Here is a 20,995-nt window from a genome sequence, read left to right as displayed (position 1 = left end):
TAGCTGGAAATATTTACGTTGGTTGTAGAAAGGTATTTTAAAATTTTTATTAAAAGATATTTTGTTTATTTAAATTTAACGCATATATATATATATAGGAAAAGTGCTTGTCAATTTAAATGATATAAAGTTACGTCATTTTAAGAGAGAGACAGTCAGATAGACACATAAATTTTTTTTTATTTAAATTTTAAATTAAAAAAATCACTCACTTTCTCTCTCTTATGATTTTCGTTTTTCTGTGTCTATCTCTCTCTTAAAATGACATAACTTATGTCATTTTAAATGACAAACATCAAACCTATATGTATATATAACCAAGTTATACTATTACTTATTATCTATTAAATATTCTCATTTAAAATGAATCAAAATAAAAAAAATGTTAGTAATGAAAATGGTAGTTATGTTTTAAAAATTAATTTTTTTTTTATTCTTTTTAAAGGACAATCAAAATTAAAAAATATTATTTTTTATTTAAATATTTAAATTAGAAATTTCTGTTCACTTTCTTTTATTATGATTTTTATTGTGTAACTCTTTTTTTTACTGTAAAAATATTATAATTTTGATTAAAATAACACAATTCTGTGTTCTTTAAAATAATATATATTCATACATAAAAATTAATACTTATATTGGGAAGCTTAATGATTTCTCGTAAATGTAATCATTGGATGTGCATGTCCAAAGCATACTCCAAAAAAAAGTTAGAGAATTTTTAGGAGTGAATGCACAAGGCATGTGAATATGAGAAATAAAATATATAGATTGTTCCTGAATTTTGATTAATGTTGTTGCAAGCACCCCGTTTTATAGGAAATTGGGTGGAGTGATAGTGATGAACGTAACAGTCTAAAGCTAGACGCATCTAACTCTAAAATTCCTATCCCTATCCGTATGCCGTACTGAAACAAGGCAAAGGTAAATGGATTTCCATCCATAATCATAATCATACAAAGAAAATGAATCAATGATAAAAAAAGGAAAAAAAAAATATTGAAATAAATAATTCTAAAATCATAATCACTAATTTATTTTTGGGTTATATTCGTCTTATTTTGTATGAGATAAACAAATTATTTGCATATACAAAAGAAGAGTGAGTCCTATCTTTTTTTTTCTCCTCTTATCTGTGCGTCCCACTTTTAATTTTATTTTTACAACATGAGATAATCATTTTCTTTCAACATAAAAAAAAATTATTTCTCTTTATTTTTATATAGAGAAAATTGTTTGTCATTTTAAATGATATAAGGTTATGTCATTTTAAGGGAGACATACACATAAATTTTTTTATTTAAATTTTAAATTAAAAAAAATCACTCACTTTCTCTCTTCCATGATTTTCATTTTTCCGTGTCTATTTCTCTCCTAAAATGACATAACTTATGTCATTTAAAATGACAAACACCAAACCCTTTTATATAATTATGATCTGTGGTTGTAATATTTTTTTTTTTCACTCTCGTTTCCAACATAAATACCTATGTAGCACCAATACGACACGCGACACGTGACACGACAAGACACGACACTCTGACATGTCAATACTAAAAAATTATGGATTTCGACACGTTGGGACACGTTTTAATATTAAATAATATTTTTAATTTATATATGTAATTTCATTTAATATTTAATAATTTAACAAAAAAATGAAACTAAATTAATAATACCCATCAACACGTTATAAAGATGAAAGCTTTAATAAAAAAAATAAAAACGGGGATGAGAGAGATATAATATCAGATAGAGAGATCAAATCATATTAGAGAGAGATCAGAGACAAGGAGATACAACAAGAGCGTGATAGGAATTGACAACAATGATGTTGAGATGATTTCTTATATACTTAAGGGGGAAAAAGACAAAAAAAATAAAATTGATATGATAAGTGAAAGCTTTATTAATATATTTTAATTTTTTTAAATTTTTTTTTTTAAAAAAAAATAATAAAAATTACGAAAATGTCATTTGACCGTGTCCGACACGGTTAAATTCGCATGTCGGAATGGTCAATATGTCGGAAAAAGTTGACCGCGTGTCCGACACCGTGTCGGCGTGTCAGAACGTGTCGGACACAACTCTCTCTATTTTTACAAGTGTCCGTCCTTCCTTGATAAATACTATACTAAGACAGGCAAAAGTGGGTTGGATGTTTTTTTTTTTTTTTTAATTGGGTTGGATGTTGTTTTTGTTTTGTCGTAATCTTCCTCGCTATCCACTCAAGAATATTCTTATAAGAACACATAAAATATTACACATTACAACTCCAACCCCAAACAATGTACCAACAAATGCTACAAATAATGGCGTGGTGCAATATCCACCAACTGCTTGTTTTTCTTGCTCCCACTTCCCACCATTATTACCATTAGCCACCATTCCCAACCCCTCTCTCTCTCTCTCTCTCTCTCTCTCTCTCTCTTAGGTTCTCTCTTAGGTACTTTCAACTTACTACTTCAACTTCTTTTATTCATTAACTTTCAAAATGCTATAACGCATCTATTGAATTTCAATCACTTCAATTCCGCAAGAGTAACACGCTCCTCTTTCCTTCCTTCCTTCAGGCTTTGTTTGATCTTCGGCTCAATGGCTATGTGTGGCTGTGTCTCTGTGGCGAACTTGAATTGGCAAATTGGAGCAAGAAACATATCCAAATTCGGGTCTAATGTGAACTCAGATAACACAATTTCGTTATCATTTGGTGGGAGCGAGTCCATGGGTCTTAGTTTGAGACTTGCTTCAATTCGTTCTTCTAAGAGCATCAGGTTCAGGAACCGTGGCTCTTCCTTGCGGGTAGTTTCCGTCGATTATCCACGCCCTGAGCTTGACAGTACTGCTAATTTCCTTGAAGCTGCTTACTTGTCTTCAACCTTTCGTGCTTCTCCGCGTCCAACCAAACCCTTAAAGGTTGTTATTGCTGGTGCAGGTAACAAGGGGCCTTCCTAAGAGCAACTTATACTCATACCCATTTCATTGAATGCATCAAAATTTTATCTTTGTCACCAACTTTGTGGTTTTTCTTGATTTGGTTGTACTGGGTGTTTTCAGATTAGGACCTGTTGCTGAGTCTTCACTTGGGTTTTGCATTGTCTTCTAATGTTTATTTATTTATTTATTTTTTTTCTTTCCCTTTTTGGTTTTGAAGTGATTCTTCCAATGTATCATTATCATTTCCGGGTCCAATGGAATTCATAGGTATAGGAAAGGGTGGGCTTAGATTGTCATTTATATGATGAGCTTTTAGCTTGATATCTTAAGCAGAAGCATTTTAGATGCCTGCCGTTGGAATGGATTTCTCATGTGATATGAGGTAATGCGAGAGTATCTCAACTATCTCATACAAAGCAAGCGTGATGTGGGAAAATGAATTAAGATAAAATGTGAAAAATTGATAACCTTTGATCTGTATCTAGACAGTTGAAATTCTCTCACATGATCTCATGTCATGAGAGAATCCAATCAATCCATTCCCCTGTTAGGCATTAGGAGTTTCTTTCTTTTGATTAAATAGATGTACAAATCTAAAGGCTTGATTACATTGACAAGATCCAGTGTCAATAAAGAAAAAAGTTTTGCGGTTTTAGTGTCTTCAATTTTTCATGAAATTTCGAATTAAAGGTACCATAATGTCATGCTGGATATTTAAATCGTTTTTGCACATGAGTTTTGGTCTTTCTTTCTCTTTTGGATTAATGTATATTACAAATTATCCCAGGATTGGCTGGTTTATCAACTGCAAAATATTTGGCAGATGCTGGTCATAAGCCTGTATTGCTGGAGGCAAGAGATGTTCTAGGGGGAAAGGTTTTCCTGCTAATTTAATCCCATTTGTCATTAAGTTGTCACTTTGTGCTACTACTGTTCATCATTTTTCCTTGCTGCTTAATTAAATAAGAAACTTGTTCTTATTTGACTGTTCCATCATAATCTAATGGATGCGGTGGGTTTATATGATTAATAATTTGAGTTCTTTTCTGGATTAATTTTATGGGACTTCAGATTGATAATTTTGAACTTCATTAGCAGGTTCGTTGAAGATCACCACAGTACATGCAACTTATTTCTTATAACAATTTCAAATGTATTGTGTGTTTATACTATTTTTTCATTTTTTAAGGTTGCTGCATGGAAAGATGAAGATGGAGACTGGTATGAGACAGGCCTACACATATTCTGTAGGTCCATTATAATCTCAGGCTTCACTTAACATTTTATGCTATATATTTGTTTCATTAATTCCTTCTGAAAAATTCTACCTTCTTTCAATTTAATAATATAATTCCTTTAGTGAACCTTTTTTCCATTGATAAAAGAGAGGGAAAAAGAGAGAGTAAAAAGCTGGAGGATCAATAATCCTCGCAAAGCTACAAAAGACACCATGGGATAGGAGAAACAAAGTAAAGAATATAAAAAAAGTACATAACAAAACCATTATTTGGCTTTATCCTAATAGCTTAAGCTATTGGAAGAGTTGGTCCTTGATACAATATCAAAACCTTTTGCCTTCATGACCAAGTGGTTAGGATTTTGATCCTTGCTGCCCCACTCTTCTGATTAAAAATTAAATTTCAACAAAAAGGTTTGGGCTAATCCGTGCTTTGTCGAAGCTTCAAGCTCAAAGGGCTTTTGTATGAGTGGGCAATTTGACCTTCTCCTAACAGTCCTTTTGGACTGGTTCGTCCTTGGCACACATATTTCACTATTTTGATATCTCTTTTTTGGTTTTTCTTTCAAAGTGAATCATTTACCGGAAATCATGTCTAGTAGTTAATCAATATGGTTATTTTAATTATTGGAGTCCTTGTTTGTAGTTATCCTTGCCTTACATGTGTTCCTTTTTTTCTTTTTTTCATAGTTGGGGCTTACCCTAATGTGCAGAACCTTTTTGGAGAACTTGGTATTAATGATCGATTACAATGGAAGGAGCATTCTATGATTTTTGCTATGCCAAGTAAGCCGGGAGAGTTTAGTCGATTCGATTTTCTTGAAGTCCTTCCTGCCCCGTTAAATGGTAAGAAGGAAGACTAAATATATGTGTGCATTAAATATGCCCACCTGAAGTTCAATGCAGCTATAAAGTGAATGGGATGCCTTCTATTTTTAGTAAAACTTAGATAATGGAATTTGCATTTGTCTGCTGCAAAATGTATGATTCTATCTAGCAATTTTCCTGCCATTGTTATGGGTAGTGCCTCAAAAACCAGAATTCAGATTAAGAAAGTTTTGGTTTCCTTGGAAGTTTTAACACAATATACTGGTTAAATTTTGATTTTGAACATATCTTGGTGCATTTGATAAGCATTGAAACAAGATTTGTTAAACTGGTTCCATTTTATGTAAATTGAAATATTGAGAACACAAATAGAGAACAAGCATTTTGGTGTTTAAGCTTGATTTCTATATAATTTTTTTTCTTATTTCTTTTTCTTTCTTCACTAATCTAGTTTGCAGGACAGGAAGATATTTGTCTTTTTGGAAAAGAACCAAATAATGCTTAAATTTTCCTTCTTTTTTTTTAAATGTTTGCAGCATTCCTCTTCTAGAATTCTGTTTCATTATGCTTTAGCTTTTCTCTTCCTAAATGTTAACCTGTGTTTACAAGTTGCATGCTCTGAATCTGATAACAGGAATATGGGCAATATTGAGGAACAATGAGATGCTGACTTGGCCAGAGAAAGTCAAGTTTGCAGTTGGACTTCTGCCAGCTATACTTGGTGGACAGGCGTATGTTGAGGCTCAAGATGGTGTTTCTGTTAAAGAATGGATGAGAAAGCAGGTATAGCCGTTGTCTTGATTGTGTAACTTTAGCTATCCATTAATTGATTTAAGTAACTAGACCATATCACCAGTCAAGCTCATGGCCTTTTGTGATTTATAAATTGCAGAGAACAGTCTTGTTTGTCAATGAAGTTTTTAGCCATCTTAATGATAAGTTTTCTGAAATGGGGTGATTTAGGAAGACTTCCAAGTGACCACGATAGGGGGTCCTTTTATCATCAGAATTCAAATTATTAATTCAGATCAAGCTCTATATTGCTCTGTTTTTATGCCATTTATAGTTATTAATTTGAAAACTTAAATGTAATGTCCCACATCGGTTGGAGAGGGGAACGAAGCATGCCTTATAAGGGTGTGGATACCTCTTCTAGTGTGAGGCCTTTTGTGGGGTGTCCCAAGAAACAAAACCGTGAGCCCGAGGGCAAAGCGGACAATATCATGCTACAGGGTTTGAGGCTGTTACATTTGGTATCAGAGCCTGGCCCTGGACCGGTGTGTACAGCGGGGGCGCTGTATTCCCAGTGGGGGAGGATGTAATGTCCCACATCGGTTGGAGAGGGGAACGAAGCATGCCTTATAAGGGTGTGGATACCTCTTCTAGTGTGAGGCCTTTTGTGGGGTGTCCCAAGAAACAAAACCGTGAGCCCGAGGGCAAAGCGGACAATATCATGCTACAGGGTTTGAGGCTGTTACATTAAACTATGATATTTTTTTTTTTTGAATTAAATAATGAACTGAAAGATCTTTTTATAACAACACTCAGAATGAATGAGCAAACAACTCATATATGGAAACTCCCAATGTGTAGAGGAGAGTGTATCTGTTGCAATCCTTATATTCATGCACTCTTATCCCGTCTCTCCTTCTAAGGAAAAAGAGGTCCATACTCCATAGTCTTTTTATCTGATATTCTCTTTAGCAAATGTGTCACTAATAGAAGGCTTTTTTATTGGGAAATAAAATATATTTTTTATTGAAATTCTTTTACAGTTTTACATTACTGGGAAATAAAGAAAGGATATCAGTGGTTGTATTTGTAATTGTTATATTATATTTTTATGGCTTAATATCTATTTAATTCTTTGAAATAAATTTCATATTTGGTTGATTTCATCTGAACGGGTGGCAACCTTCTCATGATCTGTATTGCACATAATTTGAGAATAACAAAATTTTCTCCTCATTATAGGGCGTACCTGAACGAGTAACTGATGAGGTGTTCATAGCAATGTCAAAGGCACTAAACTTCATCAATCCTGATGAACTTTCTATGCAATGTATATTGATTGCTTTAAACAGATTTCTTCAGGTGTGGTCTAAATCCTTTTCCTAAACATTATTCCACTAGCGTTATGTGTTTGACAAGGTCATTTTATTTTCATTCCAGTATCTTTCGAATGGAACCACCAGATTAGTAAAACTCTTTTCATTTCACATACTGGGTTTGTGGAACTTAGGATCAAGTTTTCTTTCTCCCTCCCTCCCTCTCTCTGTCTCTCTCACGCACATGCACAAAAACACAGTGTGGTTTCTTGTAGACTTTTATTTATCTATAATTCTATATGTAAACTAAAGGATGACAATTTCTTCCAAAATGAAACCCAACTAATCTTTTTATTATTAAAATCTTTAATAGGAGAAGCATGGTTCTAAGATGGCCTTTTTGGATGGAAATCCCCCAGAAAGACTTTGTATGCCAGTTGTTGATCATATTCAGTCCTTGGGTGGTGAAGTTCATCTCAATTCACGCATTCAAAAAATTGAGCTAAATGATGATGGCACAGTAAAGAGCTTCTTATTAAACAATGATAAGGTGATTGAAGGGGATGCTTATGTGTTTGCAACTCCGGGTATTTTTTTCTTATTTCCTCACTATTATTAGTTGTTTGCCTGGTGTTCTTAATCTTCATTTCCTCACATTTTTGAGGACTTCTTTTTCTTAAAACAGTTGATATTCTGAAGCTTCTTTTGCCCGACAACTGGAAAGAGATTCCATATTTCCAGAGATTGGAGAAATTAGTTGGAGTCCCAGTCATAAATGTTCACATATGGTCAGTACCGGCTTTTGATGTTGAAAACTATGTCGATGCATGTGTTGTACTCAATTTTTAATTTAAATTATTAGTCATCGTTATTTCATTTTGCTGTCTAATATAGGAAAACTCTCATTCACTGAAAAGTATGGAATAGAAATCTGTGCCATTTGTCTTGAATTGTATTAACGTCATAATTTACAATTTATATTCTTCTTCCAATTGAATTCTTGTAATAGTATTGGTAAATCAAAATTATAAAGACGATAGTGTTGTGGACACCTATTTCAATATGTAAACTAATGTCACTATCACTAACCGATGCAATAATTTACCTTTTCCTTATTACTATTTTAAATTTTTCCTCTCATTATACTGATATATCTTTTCAAAATTCAGAATAACAAGAATAAAATTAATTTGTGATATTTGTCAATGATGATTATATTATTAGCTCCACTGGTGTCACATACTATATACTTTGCAGGTTTGACAGAAAACTGAAGAACACATATGATCACCTTCTCTTTAGCAGGTCTTCCTCACACTTTGAAACAATTGTGATGTCTGGAAGGGATAGAAATGCTGTTTACTATATCTCTTTTGGTTTTTGTGATACATAGATGCATATTATGTTTCACCTTTGTGCTTCACAAGGTTCATATGTTATTATTTTCTCCTCTAGTTGGCAAATTGGGTAAATATAGCATATAAAGATTACTGATAGTAACCTTTTTCATCATAATATTGCAAAGTAACCTTATGGAATCAGAAGCACTACTGAATAGTCTTTTTTGTAGTATGGAAATAGTGTAGAAGATATCATCTCCATGAATGTTTACACTTTAATAAATAATGTGTTGTTGATAATGACCTATCTATTACTAACATTAAATAACATGAGAGTGACAACACCTCATTAGGGCTTATGGCATGTCCTGACCTTCCGCAGAGTGTCCTCTCAATTTTTTTTTATACCAAAATATTTAATACACAGAAATAGACTTTTTTTTCCTTTGGTTTCTGGATGGCATTTGTGGATTATAAAACATTTTCATCAACTCATCTTCTTGTACATTTTATGTTTTTCTTCATGCAGAAGCCCCCTTCTGAGTGTATATGCTGACATGTCAGTAACTTGCAAGGTAAAAGCCTCTTCTCATATGTCATTGATTTGCATTAATGTATTTCCTCAACCCCTGCAAAAGTTTGTGGCCTGCACAGTCTAGGCTAGCATATCCTTGCATATATTTGTAAATAAATACAGAGACACCTAAATGTATTGAGTTAGTGCTTTCTGGATAAACAATAGGTTCTCTCTCTCTACAAATTATTTCAGCTTTCAGCTATTAATGTAATATCTTTTGTTGTTTGTGACTGAATTTCATCTGCATATAGCCATTTGTCTGGTTATCATTGAACGTTGGAATGTTGTTTGGGTAATTGTGTTTCGCCATCTCATGCAGGAATATTATAACCCGAACCAGTCTATGTTGGAGTTGGTTTTTGCACCAGCTGAAGAATGGATTTCACGTAGTGATGAAGATATTATTCGTGCTACGATGTCTGAACTTGCCAAACTCTTTCCTGATGAAATATCTGCGGACCAAAGCAAAGCAAAGATTGTCAAGTACCATGTTGTTAAAACACCAAGGTTTGGTTGAAATTCCCACAGAGATGGATTATTTCCTTTAATTTTTTTTTTTCAAGCATGGATTGCGGACTGTCTTTATTTTTTGGGGTACATTGTGGTATGTTGTTTCTGTTACTGAACTAACGACATTTGTAGCCATTACATTCAGTTGTGTTCTGAATCCTAACGGAACTGACTAAATTGTTTCAGGTCGGTTTACAAAAATGTTCCAAATTGTGAACCTTGTCGCCCCATACAAAGATCTCCTATAGAGGGTTTCTATTTAGCTGGAGATTACACAAAACAAAAATATTTAGCTTCAATGGAAGGCGCTGTTCTTTCGGGGAAGCTTTGCGCTCAGGCTATTGTACAGGTAAAATCTGTCACATAAGAATCTATATGAATGGCAGCAGTATGATAAAAGAATCATTAGCAATTAATGCTATTATGTATATATTTTTCCTTAGTGATTTTGTGAGAGAAACTTGTTCTGAAATATTGATTCAGTAGGATGAATAATGCTGCATTTTGTTGAGGAAATTCTATACCACAGTCCACAGCTTTTCTTGAATCCAGGGCTGTCATTAATTTAAAGAGTCAGTTATTTTTTTTGCATTTATTTATTTTGTGGTTAGAAGGGGGCGAACCGAAGCAGTGGTAAAGTTGTTCCTTCATGACCGAAAGGTCATGAATTCGAATCCAGGAAACAGCCTTTTTGTGATTATGCAAGAGTAAGGCTGCGTATAAGGATTACCTCCACCCCACAGTTGCTAGTCGGGTTTAACGGGGAGTGTTTTTTTTTTTGTGTGGCTAGAACATCTTTATCAAGTTCCAATTGTCCTCAAAACTTTTTACTTTAGGAAAAGGCTTGTGAAATATTTTTATTTATATTTCTAATGTCCCCGACAGCTCTTTGGTTATGAATATTTTTTGAAATTATAATTTAGTTTGAAGAATTAGTGTAACGAGGATTGAACTCCTACCTAATAACGCTATTGGTTAAAGGGACTTCCATGTCATGTCAAGGATTAGTAAATCCTAAAAGCTTGGGTTTCAGATTGAGTATTATTCAATTTTTAATAACTTATGCTTTGGTTGATTTGAATGTTTTTCCTATCATTATCTATCACGTTTCTGCCATTAAGGCTTGCAATTAATATATGCAGGATTCAGAGCTACTAGCTGCTCGGGGCCAGAAAAAAATGGCTCAAGCAAGTGTTATTTAACGATAACAAGAATTGAAGATAAATTGTGGTAGAGTACAGGAGCATCATTTTCAACTTGGTTATTTATCTGTGGTTAGAAGACCTACAACTAGCTTTGTCTGCTGTTTGAGTCACCATATCAGTTGATACGATGAAAGGTTCAGCTTCTGAAATCCAGTTTCACTGTTAACTAGCCAAATATTTTAACGATGATATGTGCGGTAAGAATACAAGGAAAAGCCAATATGAGCAAATAGAAGGCAATTATTGTCCTCCTCCAAGTTATTTGAGCGAAGGGCATATGTATATAGAGTTTTACTATTTATATAATATCTTGTATATCATTTAAGTCTATATTTGTCAGAACCTTGCATTGAGTAGCAAAATCTGAATAAAAGCTAGTGTTTAATTTAACATCCTCTATTTACTTGTAATGAGTAGCTCAAATAAGAAAATTCACCAAAAATTAAGAATAAAATAAAGGGTATTATTTTTCTCATATTATATGAGAAAGAAATTTTTTCATACACCTAAAATGCAATGTGGATCGCATTAAATAGAGGAAAAAGAAAAACATAAAATTGCATTTTGTGTGCGGTGGAGAGAATTTTTCTCAAATATTATATGAGAAAAATAATACCTTAAAATAAATTGTGTAAATAGTTACAGGCCGTGTAATTTTTATTTTTTATTTAAAAAAGGGCCTATTGGCATCTTTTAGTTCTATCTCCCGATAAAATGACCAAAATATAAGACGAGTGTCTATCATTTTAAGTACATAAAGTCGTGTTATTTTAAATAAAAGAAAGATAAATTATAGGAAAAAAATCTTTGTGAGAGTAAAATGACACGAGTTATGTCATTTAAAATGACACACCTTTTATCCCAAAAATATTTATGAAAAAAATAAAAATAAAGTAACGACAACCTGGGTAATTGGGTTTGTATATTGAGTCTGTCTCGTGCTAAAATTTTATTTTGGGTTTTATAATTCTCATTTAACATGAGAATTATAATTTTCCTACATACCTTTCGATTTCCGTGCTGACATGGATTTTATATATAATTTTTTCTAACACATAGGTCTCACATATTTTTTATCTCTACGACACAAAATTTCAACGTAAGAATTATAAAACCCTTTTATTTTAGACGAGTTTGTGTTTGTCGCTAAAATTTTGTGTGTGTCTCCATAAATATTTACGAATTTTGATGAAAACTAGGAGGTGCTAAGGTAAGAGAGGGAGCGTAAAAGATTTGGTGGTGGAAGTGAAGACACTTGTAATGTTGAAATCTCACCTATATCCAAAATCCAATCCAAATATTTTGTATTTCATTTTTTCTTCACCAAAAAAAAAAAGGAAAGATATATCAATTGAAGATGTGAAGGGTGAAAACAAACAAGAATGCCAATCTTCACTGCAACTCTCAGCTCCTTCACTTCCATTTCCTTCCTCTCAGTTTCACAATCACAATTACAACCCGACCCTTCTTCTTCTTCTTCTTCTTTGTCTTCTCCTTTCATCAACCCATTTCGTTTTCCAAAATGTCCCCACAAGTTAACTGTGAGAACACCTTTGAAAATCTTGGTCTCTGGCAATACCCAAATTGAACCAAATTCCGACACTGGAATCCTCCTTCAACGCCCTGCTGTTTCAGACCCACAAGATGACGCTCGTCAGGCTCGGGTCTGTTTGTTTCTCTTCACATAAGCTTTTATTATTTATTCTGTTTTTCCACTCATAATAATAATACTCAACTTTTGTTAAATTCATTCATTCATTCAATTCTTATTTTTAATCCTATAAGCACACTTTATACATAACAAATGAATTTTTATAATGTTATTCAACCCATCAATGAGCATGTTGGTTGGCTAGATTATAATATGGAATTCAAGTCCAATCAACTTTACTCTTTGTGTTGCATTAATGTCAATTGCAATCAGTGTATGTTGTGTTCCATTACTTAATTTCTGCAATGAAGTAGATATCGTCAGATTGGAAGGCTGCAAAGGCATATAAAGATAGTGGACTCATTTATAATGGTAGGGTTGAAACTTTTAATGGTGGAGGCCTTCTCCTTCGGTTTTTCTCTATTCTGGGGTTTCTCCCTTTCCCACAGCTGAGCCCATTGCATTCATCTAAAGGTATCCATATGTTCATCCTCAATCAGCTTTCTCTCTCTCTTTTTGATTTAAGCTGAACAAAAATAAAAATGAAAAATCTTGATGGCAGTTTTACTTTGGACAGTTTAATGTCACTAGTATGTAAATTAAATAGATTTCCTGCATAATATTATAATTTTTTTTTCTGTCATATTGATGAGAATTTCTTACTCGTTTATGTCTGCCATTTTAGTATTCTTTGGTATCCATAACCCATAATATTATACAGATGAAGATTTTCTGGTTTGCTATGCAAGGCAATTCTATTGTTTCAGCATTTGGGATGTTAATCTATATCTTAAGCATGCCATTTAGTCATCTGTGTAGTTATTAAAGCAAATGGAGTTGCAATCGCTGACTATTTGTTGCAACTTTGATCCTTTTGTGTAGAACCACAGAAACCTATCCAAGAAATTGCGCAAGGCCTAATCGGTTCAATCATGTCGGTGAAGGTAAATCATATTATTTGAGTTACCATTTTTTATCATTTTATTCTGCGAATCCAGCATAGTGTTTGAGGCTTCTCTGTCTATTAGTACTGAAACAGTTGTATAAAAGAACCATTATTCCCTGAATCTAGAAAACTAATGTATATTCTTGCAACGCAACAGCCATCTGACTTGAGCCATTTCTACCATCTGAACACTGAAATATAAAAAAGTCGTAATCCCGGTATCTCTTATATTTGGAAGTATTTAGTGCCTCCTGTATTAGTTTAGTTAGGTATCATAATCGTTTTTCTTTATGCTGAATTAGGTTTTAATATTTTCAACCTGCTTGCCAGGTTTAAATGAAGATTTCCTTTAAATTTATAAATGATTGCAGTTTCTTCTAATTGTAGGTAATTCTAGCGGATGAGGATAACAGGAAATTGATCTTCTCTGAAAAGGAAGCTTCCTGGTCTAAATTTTCAGGACAGGTCAAGGTAGGGGACATTTTTCAAGCAAGAGTTGGTTCTGTTGAGGACTATGGTGCTTTTGTTCATTTGCGCTTCCCTGACGGTAACTACCATGCATAACTAATTCATCTATAGTTTTCTGTTTCACTTTATCATGGAAAAGTTACAAGTGACATCACAGAATGATGCAGGTCTTTATCGCCTTACTGGACTAATACACATCTCAGAAGTGTCGTGGGATCTAGTTCAGGATGTAAGAGACATCTTAACAGAAGGTGATGAAGTGAGGGTCAAAGTTATCAATGTTGATTGGTGAGATTCCCAATAGTTATGCTTCTTAAAAGAATTTTCTGTTGATTTTCTTGCTGGTAGACCAACTAAATCGATACTTTAATATCATTGGGTTACATGGTTTCTTGGTTGTCCAATTTCCATGTATATTGTAATTAAGTATTTGGTGGCTTTAAATGTTGTGAAGCTACGTTTTGTTCTGTAATGAATCAACAATTAAAGACACATAAATGGAATTTATATCTACCTTGCTTGATGGTTTTTTCGATTTTGCTCCACTTTGTCTTGTGTGTCTTTATGGACATCATCACCTTTTAACTTATCTAAGTTTTTGCAGTGAAAAATCAAGGATTACACTATCAATTAAACAGCTAGAAGAAGATCCACTTCTAGAAACCCTGGACAAAGTAATACCTCAGGTTTGTATGACCTTAAAATATACATACACATGTATATATAAGTATGCATTATACGTGGAGATGTGGTTGTGTAAGAGTGTGTGGTTGTGTAAGTGTGTGTGTGTGTGTACCGGAAACTTGTTTAGCAATAAGTTCTATATTGCAGGATGAACCAGCTGATCCTGATTCTTTGAGCGGTAGTGATAGCAATAGTATTGAACCTCTTCAAGGGCTTGAAACAATTCTTGAAGAGCTACTAAAGGAAGATGGGTATGTCTCTACTCACTCTTTGAAAAATATGACTATTTTAAATACCAATTATTATTTACAAATAAAGGAGAGAAAGTGCTTATGGCTAAGAAATCCTCCTTATATAGAAAAGAATAAAGCCAAAGAGCTAAACAAAGCTGCCTAATCTCTTAGGGAGCGTTTAGTACAGGAGAAATTTTTTTTTATCCGGAAATCACGATTTCCAAAAAAATAATGAGAAAATGAGTTTTCTGTGAATGTTAGCAAAAGTTGTTTGGTGGACTAACATATTCTCGAAAATATTAGGTTAATTTTGTTGATGCTGTGTTTAATTGTATTAAATTTTTTCTTGTCATAGAAATCCTAAAATATCACTTTCTGGATGGTATTCTTGGATGATTTTTTCAAAAAATTTACACACAAAAGAAAATCTTGAGAAAATCAGATTCACGGGAAAATTTTAAAAATTCTGTACCAAACAATGCATTCTTATTTACCCAACCAAAAAATCTCAGAAAAATAAAAAAAAATCCTGCTACCAAATAGTTCCTTACCATATCAGCAATTGAAATTCCCTAGAAACAATCATATGAGCAAAGCACCAAAATGAGACCGAATCTTATCCCACATTTTATCAAATTTTAAAATGTAAAAGAAAAAACTTAATAAATCTAGTAATTGATTTTCACATTTCTCGATCATGCAGACTTGTCTAACTCGCCGCAAACCAACCTATATTAAGTTAGGTCAAATTGGACCTAAAAATACAAATAGATTTTAATTTTGTAATCTTGTTATCTCAATTCTTTCTCTATGTTAAGTTATTTAGACGAGTAATCTAACTCTTCTAAAATAAACCATAGAGAAAAAATATGAAATTATAAAGAATTTAAAAACATTTCTTCTAATCAAACGCTGAGATTATAATAAAATATATACATTCATATAATTAATAAACTATAAAATTGTTAAAATCTAGTTGTTAATTTTATAAAATTTTTTTTCTCTAAAGTGTAAAACTTAAATTAATAAAAAATAAATAATCATGAGCAAATCACAAATATTAAACCTGAGAGTGGGGTGAGCTTTTTTTAATAATTTATTGATACTCTGTGCTATAAATAGAATTTATCAAGCTAAGACCCACTTTTTATATGATGATAACCTAAGGGACTTGAATGAGCTTTCTTTGCCAACTAGTCATTACACTTAGGCATCTATGGAACATTGTTACACCCGAATTCTGAACCACCCAACATAAGGAAGAGCAAGAAGATCTTTATTTTCATGATAATTTGTGTTCTTTGGTCGTTGAGCCTAAGACCAGCTTCAATCTTCTTTAGTTACAACTAGTGATATATGCAGTCTTCAAAAAATCTTTGCGTGTTCCGCCTATTCAATTTTGACACACAATAAAAATGCATAAACCTACCTGAAAGTCACAACCTTCTAATTGTTACCAAAACCTTCAAATCTTGCATAAAATTACAACCAAAATCTTAAACGGATTATTCCATATATTTTTTGAAAATAAGTAACCATCCTATACAGTTGCTACATGTCATTGTATCAATGCTATTGAGCAACGAAACTCTACCATAGAAGCCGAGCTTTGGGCTTACATATTTATCAAAGATTAACTTGATGCTTAGGAGAATGATTTCTTCTATTGATGGTCAGAAGAAAAGCAGATGGAACTCTAATTATTAGTTTCTCATGTGAAAATAAAATTTCTAAGAAAGAAGACAAAATATCAAGACCTTGAATAAAATAAAGACTTTTGGTGTAAATTAATGCTTATGGGACCAAAAAGACTAGAATATTTTCCCCCAAAATATCGTCCTAAAACTCGTAGGATCTTTGCTTGGGGCTTTTTTATTTTATTTTATTTTTACACGTTACAAAATACTATAATATAAGGGCTGATGATATAAGACCGGATAGCATAAGATCTGATTATATAAAACTTGATTAAATTTAAATGTTTGGTATGAATAGTATAAGATAATATCCTTTAATATTTTAAAAATTAATATATTAAAAAAAATTATTTTAATATATTAATATTGAAATGATATATTAGTTCTTTATACATCATTTTGATGTATTAAGGAGTTCTGCTATATAAACTTATATTATACAATGGTCACATCAAACAACTAAAAATGTCATAACGTATAATATAAACTTTATACTATCAAGTATTATAGATCATATCAAACACGCCCTTAGAACATGTTATACAAATTTTTTTTAAAAGAAACAAAATTAAAATTTTCTATTATGTCTGATGACTTTTCTATGGTATGATGATACTCTGTCGCAGTATATATGATACAAGAATCAGCCGTCAAGGGTTTGAAAAACGGGTGGTCTCACAAGACTTACAGCTTTGGCTTTCTAATGTTAGTTTCAGAATTCTTCCTAGTTCTAAGATAATCAAAGATGAGAAAAACTTTTATTTTGGTCATAGTTTTCTCCTAATTTCTGAATCTTTCATCATCGCAGGCACCTCCCACGAACCAAAGGTTTACTCTCCTTGCTCGGGCTGGAAGACAGGTAATAAATCCCTTTAAATAATACTACTTACACATATTTTCTACTTGTACTCATATCATTACATATATTTTAATGTGAGATTGATTAACACCTCATATAAACGTGAAATAATGTGAGATTAAAGTAGTGCACAACAGGGTCCCTTTACCTATGTAACAATATTTAAAATGTACCATATCCTTCCTAATTTCTTGAGAAAGTTTTCTCCTGTGATTTAGGTGCAAGAGATACATCTGACTACATCCCTTGATCAGGAAGGTATCAAAAGGGCATTACAACGGGTATTGGAGCGTGTACCCTGAATCTGATTTGACTGAGAGCTCTTCCCTCCCCATAATCACAGGGATTTTGTACAGTTATCACACATTTAAAGTTCAGATGCAATGTATTGATATATCTGATATCCTCAATGTACCCTAAAAATGTCAACTCGTAATGTAAAGCTCGCAGAAAAGTTCTTGTTAAAAACACTCCATTTAATAACAGCTTTCTTGAATTCATTCAGAACATGCCACACATTTATGCTATACCTGATTCTCACTATTCTCGGCAGACAAAGAGTATATCATCATTCATGCAGCTGCATTATAGGAAACACGTACTGTATAATTTGCACAGACAATCGATAATCAACCACAGGAAATGAATATATATATATATATATATATATATATATATATATATATATATGACATGAAAACTTTATTATAGTATCTTCGTAATAAGTTCTCAAAAGGGTGTCAATGTCTTCACAACAAATAGAGACCATGCATCGAACTTTAAGACATATAGAACCTCTCCACGCTTTGATATCATGTCATATTAGATGAAGATACATAAGTAGTTTTATATATATATTACATTTTTACCACATGCATAACATGTTCAAACATAGACCCTGGTGGCGGAGGGGGGAGCTGGATAATCCTTCAGCTCGACTTCCCTCAGCTTAGTCTTGAGGCCCTTACCTCCTCCATTTGCCAATGGATGAATTCCATGTGTTGGACCTGTCATATATTCCCTGTTCTTTCTCTCTTTCTCAAAGTCCTTCCCCATTCGCTTCGCACAACCTGCGTGTGTGTAGCAAAAACAAATCATTATTATTAAAGTAACAAAATACGTAGAACCTAATTAAAACAAAAACATAAATATATAAGATATATATACTTTGGACGAGTTCATCATAGATCTGGCCATCTCTAGTGAGAGACATCATGAGCTGAGGTATCCCAAGTGGGAGAGTGTCACCTTTGTCAACTTGCCAGAAATGGTACACTTTACCATAAGTCTTGCACACATTCTCCATGTCTTTGCGCTCTATGGGACCTGGTACTCCCGGCATGAAATATAAGCCACTCTTGACCTCGTACTCGTGAGAGTGCCAGAGACGCTTCTCCTCGTCCGGAAGGGTCAAGAACAGGTTCTCAGATATTATGTACTCAATTCCTATTAGCTTAGCGTTGTCCTCGGGGCTGTCGTATATAAGACACTGCCTCATCTCCTCGTTCTGGTGCGCGCAAAAGTGGTGTGCCTCCAATTGCCGGGTCATGTCGTAAGAGTAAAAGTGAAACCTACGAAAACATTTGGTTCAAGTATATATATATATATATATACGAAAAATATTTCTCCAACACTTTCGAGCACTCCAAAATTACGTCATTTTATTTATTTATTTTCTTATATTAATTGATTCATCTGATTATGATTTTTTTTTTCTCCCTCTTCCTTTTTCGCTATTAATCATTTTTGTAGGATTATGATTTAGAGAAACAATAAGATATATATATATATATATATATATATATATATATATATAAATATATATATATATGAGGTTGTATTCTTTGACATTAATGTCAAATTTCAAATTTGACACCTCATCTGAGAGCCATTAATAAAAAAAATCAACGATTTTAATTTATAAGAATGTGACACCATTAATCTTTTTTGATCTAAAAACTCTTAGATGAAGTGTCAAATTTTAAATTTGATACTGATGTCAAAGAATCCTACTCCTATATATATATATATATATATATATATATATATAGGGTTATGTTTATCTCATTTTACATGAGATAAACATATCTCCTACACACACAAAAAGGAGTTGGATCCCACCATTTTTTTTTCTCTCTCCTCTTACATGTGGGTCCCACTTATACTTTTATTTCTACAACATGAGGTAATTCTTTTCCTACAAGATAAGAAAAATATATCCCATATATATATATATATATATATATATATAACGTTCAACTCAAACTTACAAGATAAAGAAAAAATTAGCCAACATTACAATAATAATAATCAACATATATATGGGACAGTTTAACATTTCATCTCCTTAATCTAAGGATTTTAATTTGTAAGTATTGAAAATTTTAAGTATCAAATGATCTTTGTCATACATATATTAGAAATTAATTCATTGAGTAATGGAGAGGGGGCTCACGCGCATTGATGCTGATGGATTTTGTTGACAGGACCGAAACCTTGGATAGCAGCTGTAGCTGTCTCAAGGATGGAAGTGCCGATTGTAGTTTGGACACCAGGTACTTCTGTGTAGGTGCTGTTGGTAGACATTTTTGTGTTCTAGAGAGAACTCAAATATTTGAGGATGGTCCTTTGCACAAAAAAAAAAAATATTTGAGGATGGTTCTGTTCTTTTATTTGGTGTAGAATAGATAAATATATATATATTAATAGATGATAGAGATCTCATCTCATTTGCATATTTGCCACTATGACTATGTGGCAGAGTGGTAGATGTGGCTGATTTTGGAAGGAACAAGTATTATGAAGTATGAGGGCATCGCAGGCATGCAGCTTTACGCGTGGTTGAGGAATTAGTAGACGTGGCAGGCTTCAGAAATTGCGTGGTATTAGACGTGGCCTTTGCGCATCATTTCTCCATCTCCAAGTTTTGGAAAAATTAATTGAAAAACCAAAGAATATATGTTACTGAAATTTGGCGACATGTTTAAGAGAGTTTAAAAATTTAAATGTCATCGTTATAACTGCATGGAATAGTATCTCTAGTTATGTGTTAGCAAGACAAGACTCATTATTTACTAGGTATTATTTTAAGGGTTTTGTTAAACAATATCTTGAATAATGAAGATAATATTTACGGATATTTGATACTTTATAATAAATATTGTTTTTAGTTATGTAAAGAAGTGAGTATTATATTTTTTGTGAATTTTAATATAATACTTTTTTTAAAAAAAAATTCTTAACCAATGTAACGTCCGATCACTTCATGAATCAATGACTATCTCCACATACTAATACGAGAATTTTCAGTGTGCTTTTTTCTCATTCTCACACTTCCCGGGAAAACTTCTCAAGAAGTCACGTGTAACACCTCGTGTTAACCCGGTTTGTTAACATGTCATCGTATTAAGTCACACTTAATTAAAAATTTGCGGAATATCCTTTTTAAGAATTTTATGACGTCATTATCATTACCAAGTTGAATTACTTAATTCATTTCTAAAACATTGCCTGTATGTAAATTGCAAATAGACAGCTAACTGAAATACCTCATAAATAAATAAGTGAGTATCTAAGTCACGGATCTACAACACGTAGTCCGGACATAATCCTGATACAATTATACAACTTGAAACAACTAAAAACATAAAGTCAAGTCAATGTGGCATGGCCAACCCCCATGCTCACCAAATAAGGCAACAACGCCTAACAACAGTCTCAAATCAAACAACATGACAGTAAAGATAAAGCAATGTCAGCATCCAGCAAAATCATC

At 32.8% G+C, this 20,995-nt stretch overlaps 3 protein-coding genes across 3 annotated transcripts; 2 read left to right on the top strand and 1 right to left on the bottom strand.

The window, feature by feature from the left end:
* Positions 1-2,292: 2,292 nt before the first annotated feature.
* LOC133285463 (15-cis-phytoene desaturase, chloroplastic/chromoplastic) lies at positions 2,293-11,073 on the top strand. The gene is made up of 14 exons (XM_061482695.1): positions 2,293-2,446; positions 2,574-2,935; positions 3,725-3,813; positions 4,127-4,184; positions 4,865-5,020; positions 5,637-5,785; positions 6,977-7,096; positions 7,424-7,637; positions 7,736-7,838; positions 8,308-8,355; positions 8,920-8,965; positions 9,287-9,474; positions 9,664-9,826; positions 10,620-11,073. The coding sequence occupies exons 2-14, from the start codon at positions 2,596-2,598 to the stop codon at positions 10,677-10,679; spliced, it is 1,734 nt and encodes a 577-aa protein (XP_061338679.1). The 5' UTR covers positions 2,293-2,446; positions 2,574-2,595; the 3' UTR covers positions 10,680-11,073.
* A 939-nt stretch (positions 11,074-12,012) lies between these two features.
* LOC133285496 (uncharacterized) lies at positions 12,013-17,740 on the top strand. Its single transcript, XM_061482737.1, has 10 exons — positions 12,013-12,346; positions 12,648-12,807; positions 13,216-13,277; positions 13,667-13,826; positions 13,915-14,035; positions 14,352-14,433; positions 14,579-14,682; positions 16,988-17,066; positions 17,170-17,220; positions 17,439-17,740. The coding sequence occupies exons 1-10, from the start codon at positions 12,065-12,067 to the stop codon at positions 17,520-17,522; spliced, it is 1,185 nt and encodes a 394-aa protein (XP_061338721.1). The 5' UTR covers positions 12,013-12,064; the 3' UTR covers positions 17,523-17,740.
* Positions 17,741-17,961: 221 nt separating this feature from the next.
* On the bottom strand, positions 17,962-19,806 carry LOC133285522 (oil body-associated protein 1B-like). The gene is made up of 3 exons (XM_061482767.1): positions 19,676-19,806; positions 18,388-18,791; positions 17,962-18,290 (listed from the first exon to the last, which is right to left on the bottom strand). The coding sequence occupies exons 1-3, from the start codon at positions 19,804-19,806 to the stop codon at positions 18,106-18,108; spliced, it is 720 nt and encodes a 239-aa protein (XP_061338751.1). The 3' UTR covers positions 17,962-18,105.
* Positions 19,807-20,995: the final 1,189 nt, after the last annotated feature.

The sequence above is a fragment of the Gastrolobium bilobum genome, unplaced genomic scaffold (genome assembly GCF_033153095.1).
Source record: "Gastrolobium bilobum isolate Gb01-03AN ecotype WA unplaced genomic scaffold, APGP_CSIRO_Gbil_v1 utg32472, whole genome shotgun sequence".
Taxonomy (NCBI): domain Eukaryota; kingdom Viridiplantae; phylum Streptophyta; class Magnoliopsida; order Fabales; family Fabaceae; genus Gastrolobium; species Gastrolobium bilobum.
The sequence above is the reverse complement of the archived record's forward strand: the minus strand, read 5'-3'. Positions and strand labels throughout refer to the sequence as shown.

Bases quoted from the DNA above. Each gene is read 5' to 3' on its own strand.
- LOC133285463 (XM_061482695.1), top strand. From the start codon at position 2,596: ATGGCTATGTGTGGCTGTGTCTCTGTGGCGAACTTGAATTGGCAAATT. The intron at 2,936-3,724 runs GTAACAAGGGGC...AAATTATCCCAG, and splicing joins GGTTGTTATTGCTGGTGCAG to GATTGGCTGGTTTATCAACT. The intron at 4,185-4,864 runs GTAGGTCCATTA...TTTTTTTCATAG, and splicing joins GACAGGCCTACACATATTCT to TTGGGGCTTACCCTAATGTG.
- LOC133285496 (XM_061482737.1), top strand. From the start codon at position 12,065: ATGCCAATCTTCACTGCAACTCTCAGCTCCTTCACTTCCATTTCCTTC. The intron at 13,278-13,666 runs GTAAATCATATT...TTCTAATTGTAG, and splicing joins GTTCAATCATGTCGGTGAAG to GTAATTCTAGCGGATGAGGA. The intron at 14,434-14,578 runs GTTTGTATGACC...TCTATATTGCAG, and splicing joins TGGACAAAGTAATACCTCAG to GATGAACCAGCTGATCCTGA.
- LOC133285522 (XM_061482767.1), bottom strand. From the start codon at position 19,806: ATGTCTACCAACAGCACCTACACAGAAGTACCTGGTGTCCAAACTACA. The intron at 18,792-19,675 runs GTGAGCCCCCTC...ATGTTTTCGTAG, and splicing joins ATCCATCAGCATCAATGCGC to GTTTCACTTTTACTCTTACG. The intron at 18,291-18,387 runs GTATATATATCT...ACACACACGCAG, and splicing joins CTATGATGAACTCGTCCAAA to GTTGTGCGAAGCGAATGGGG.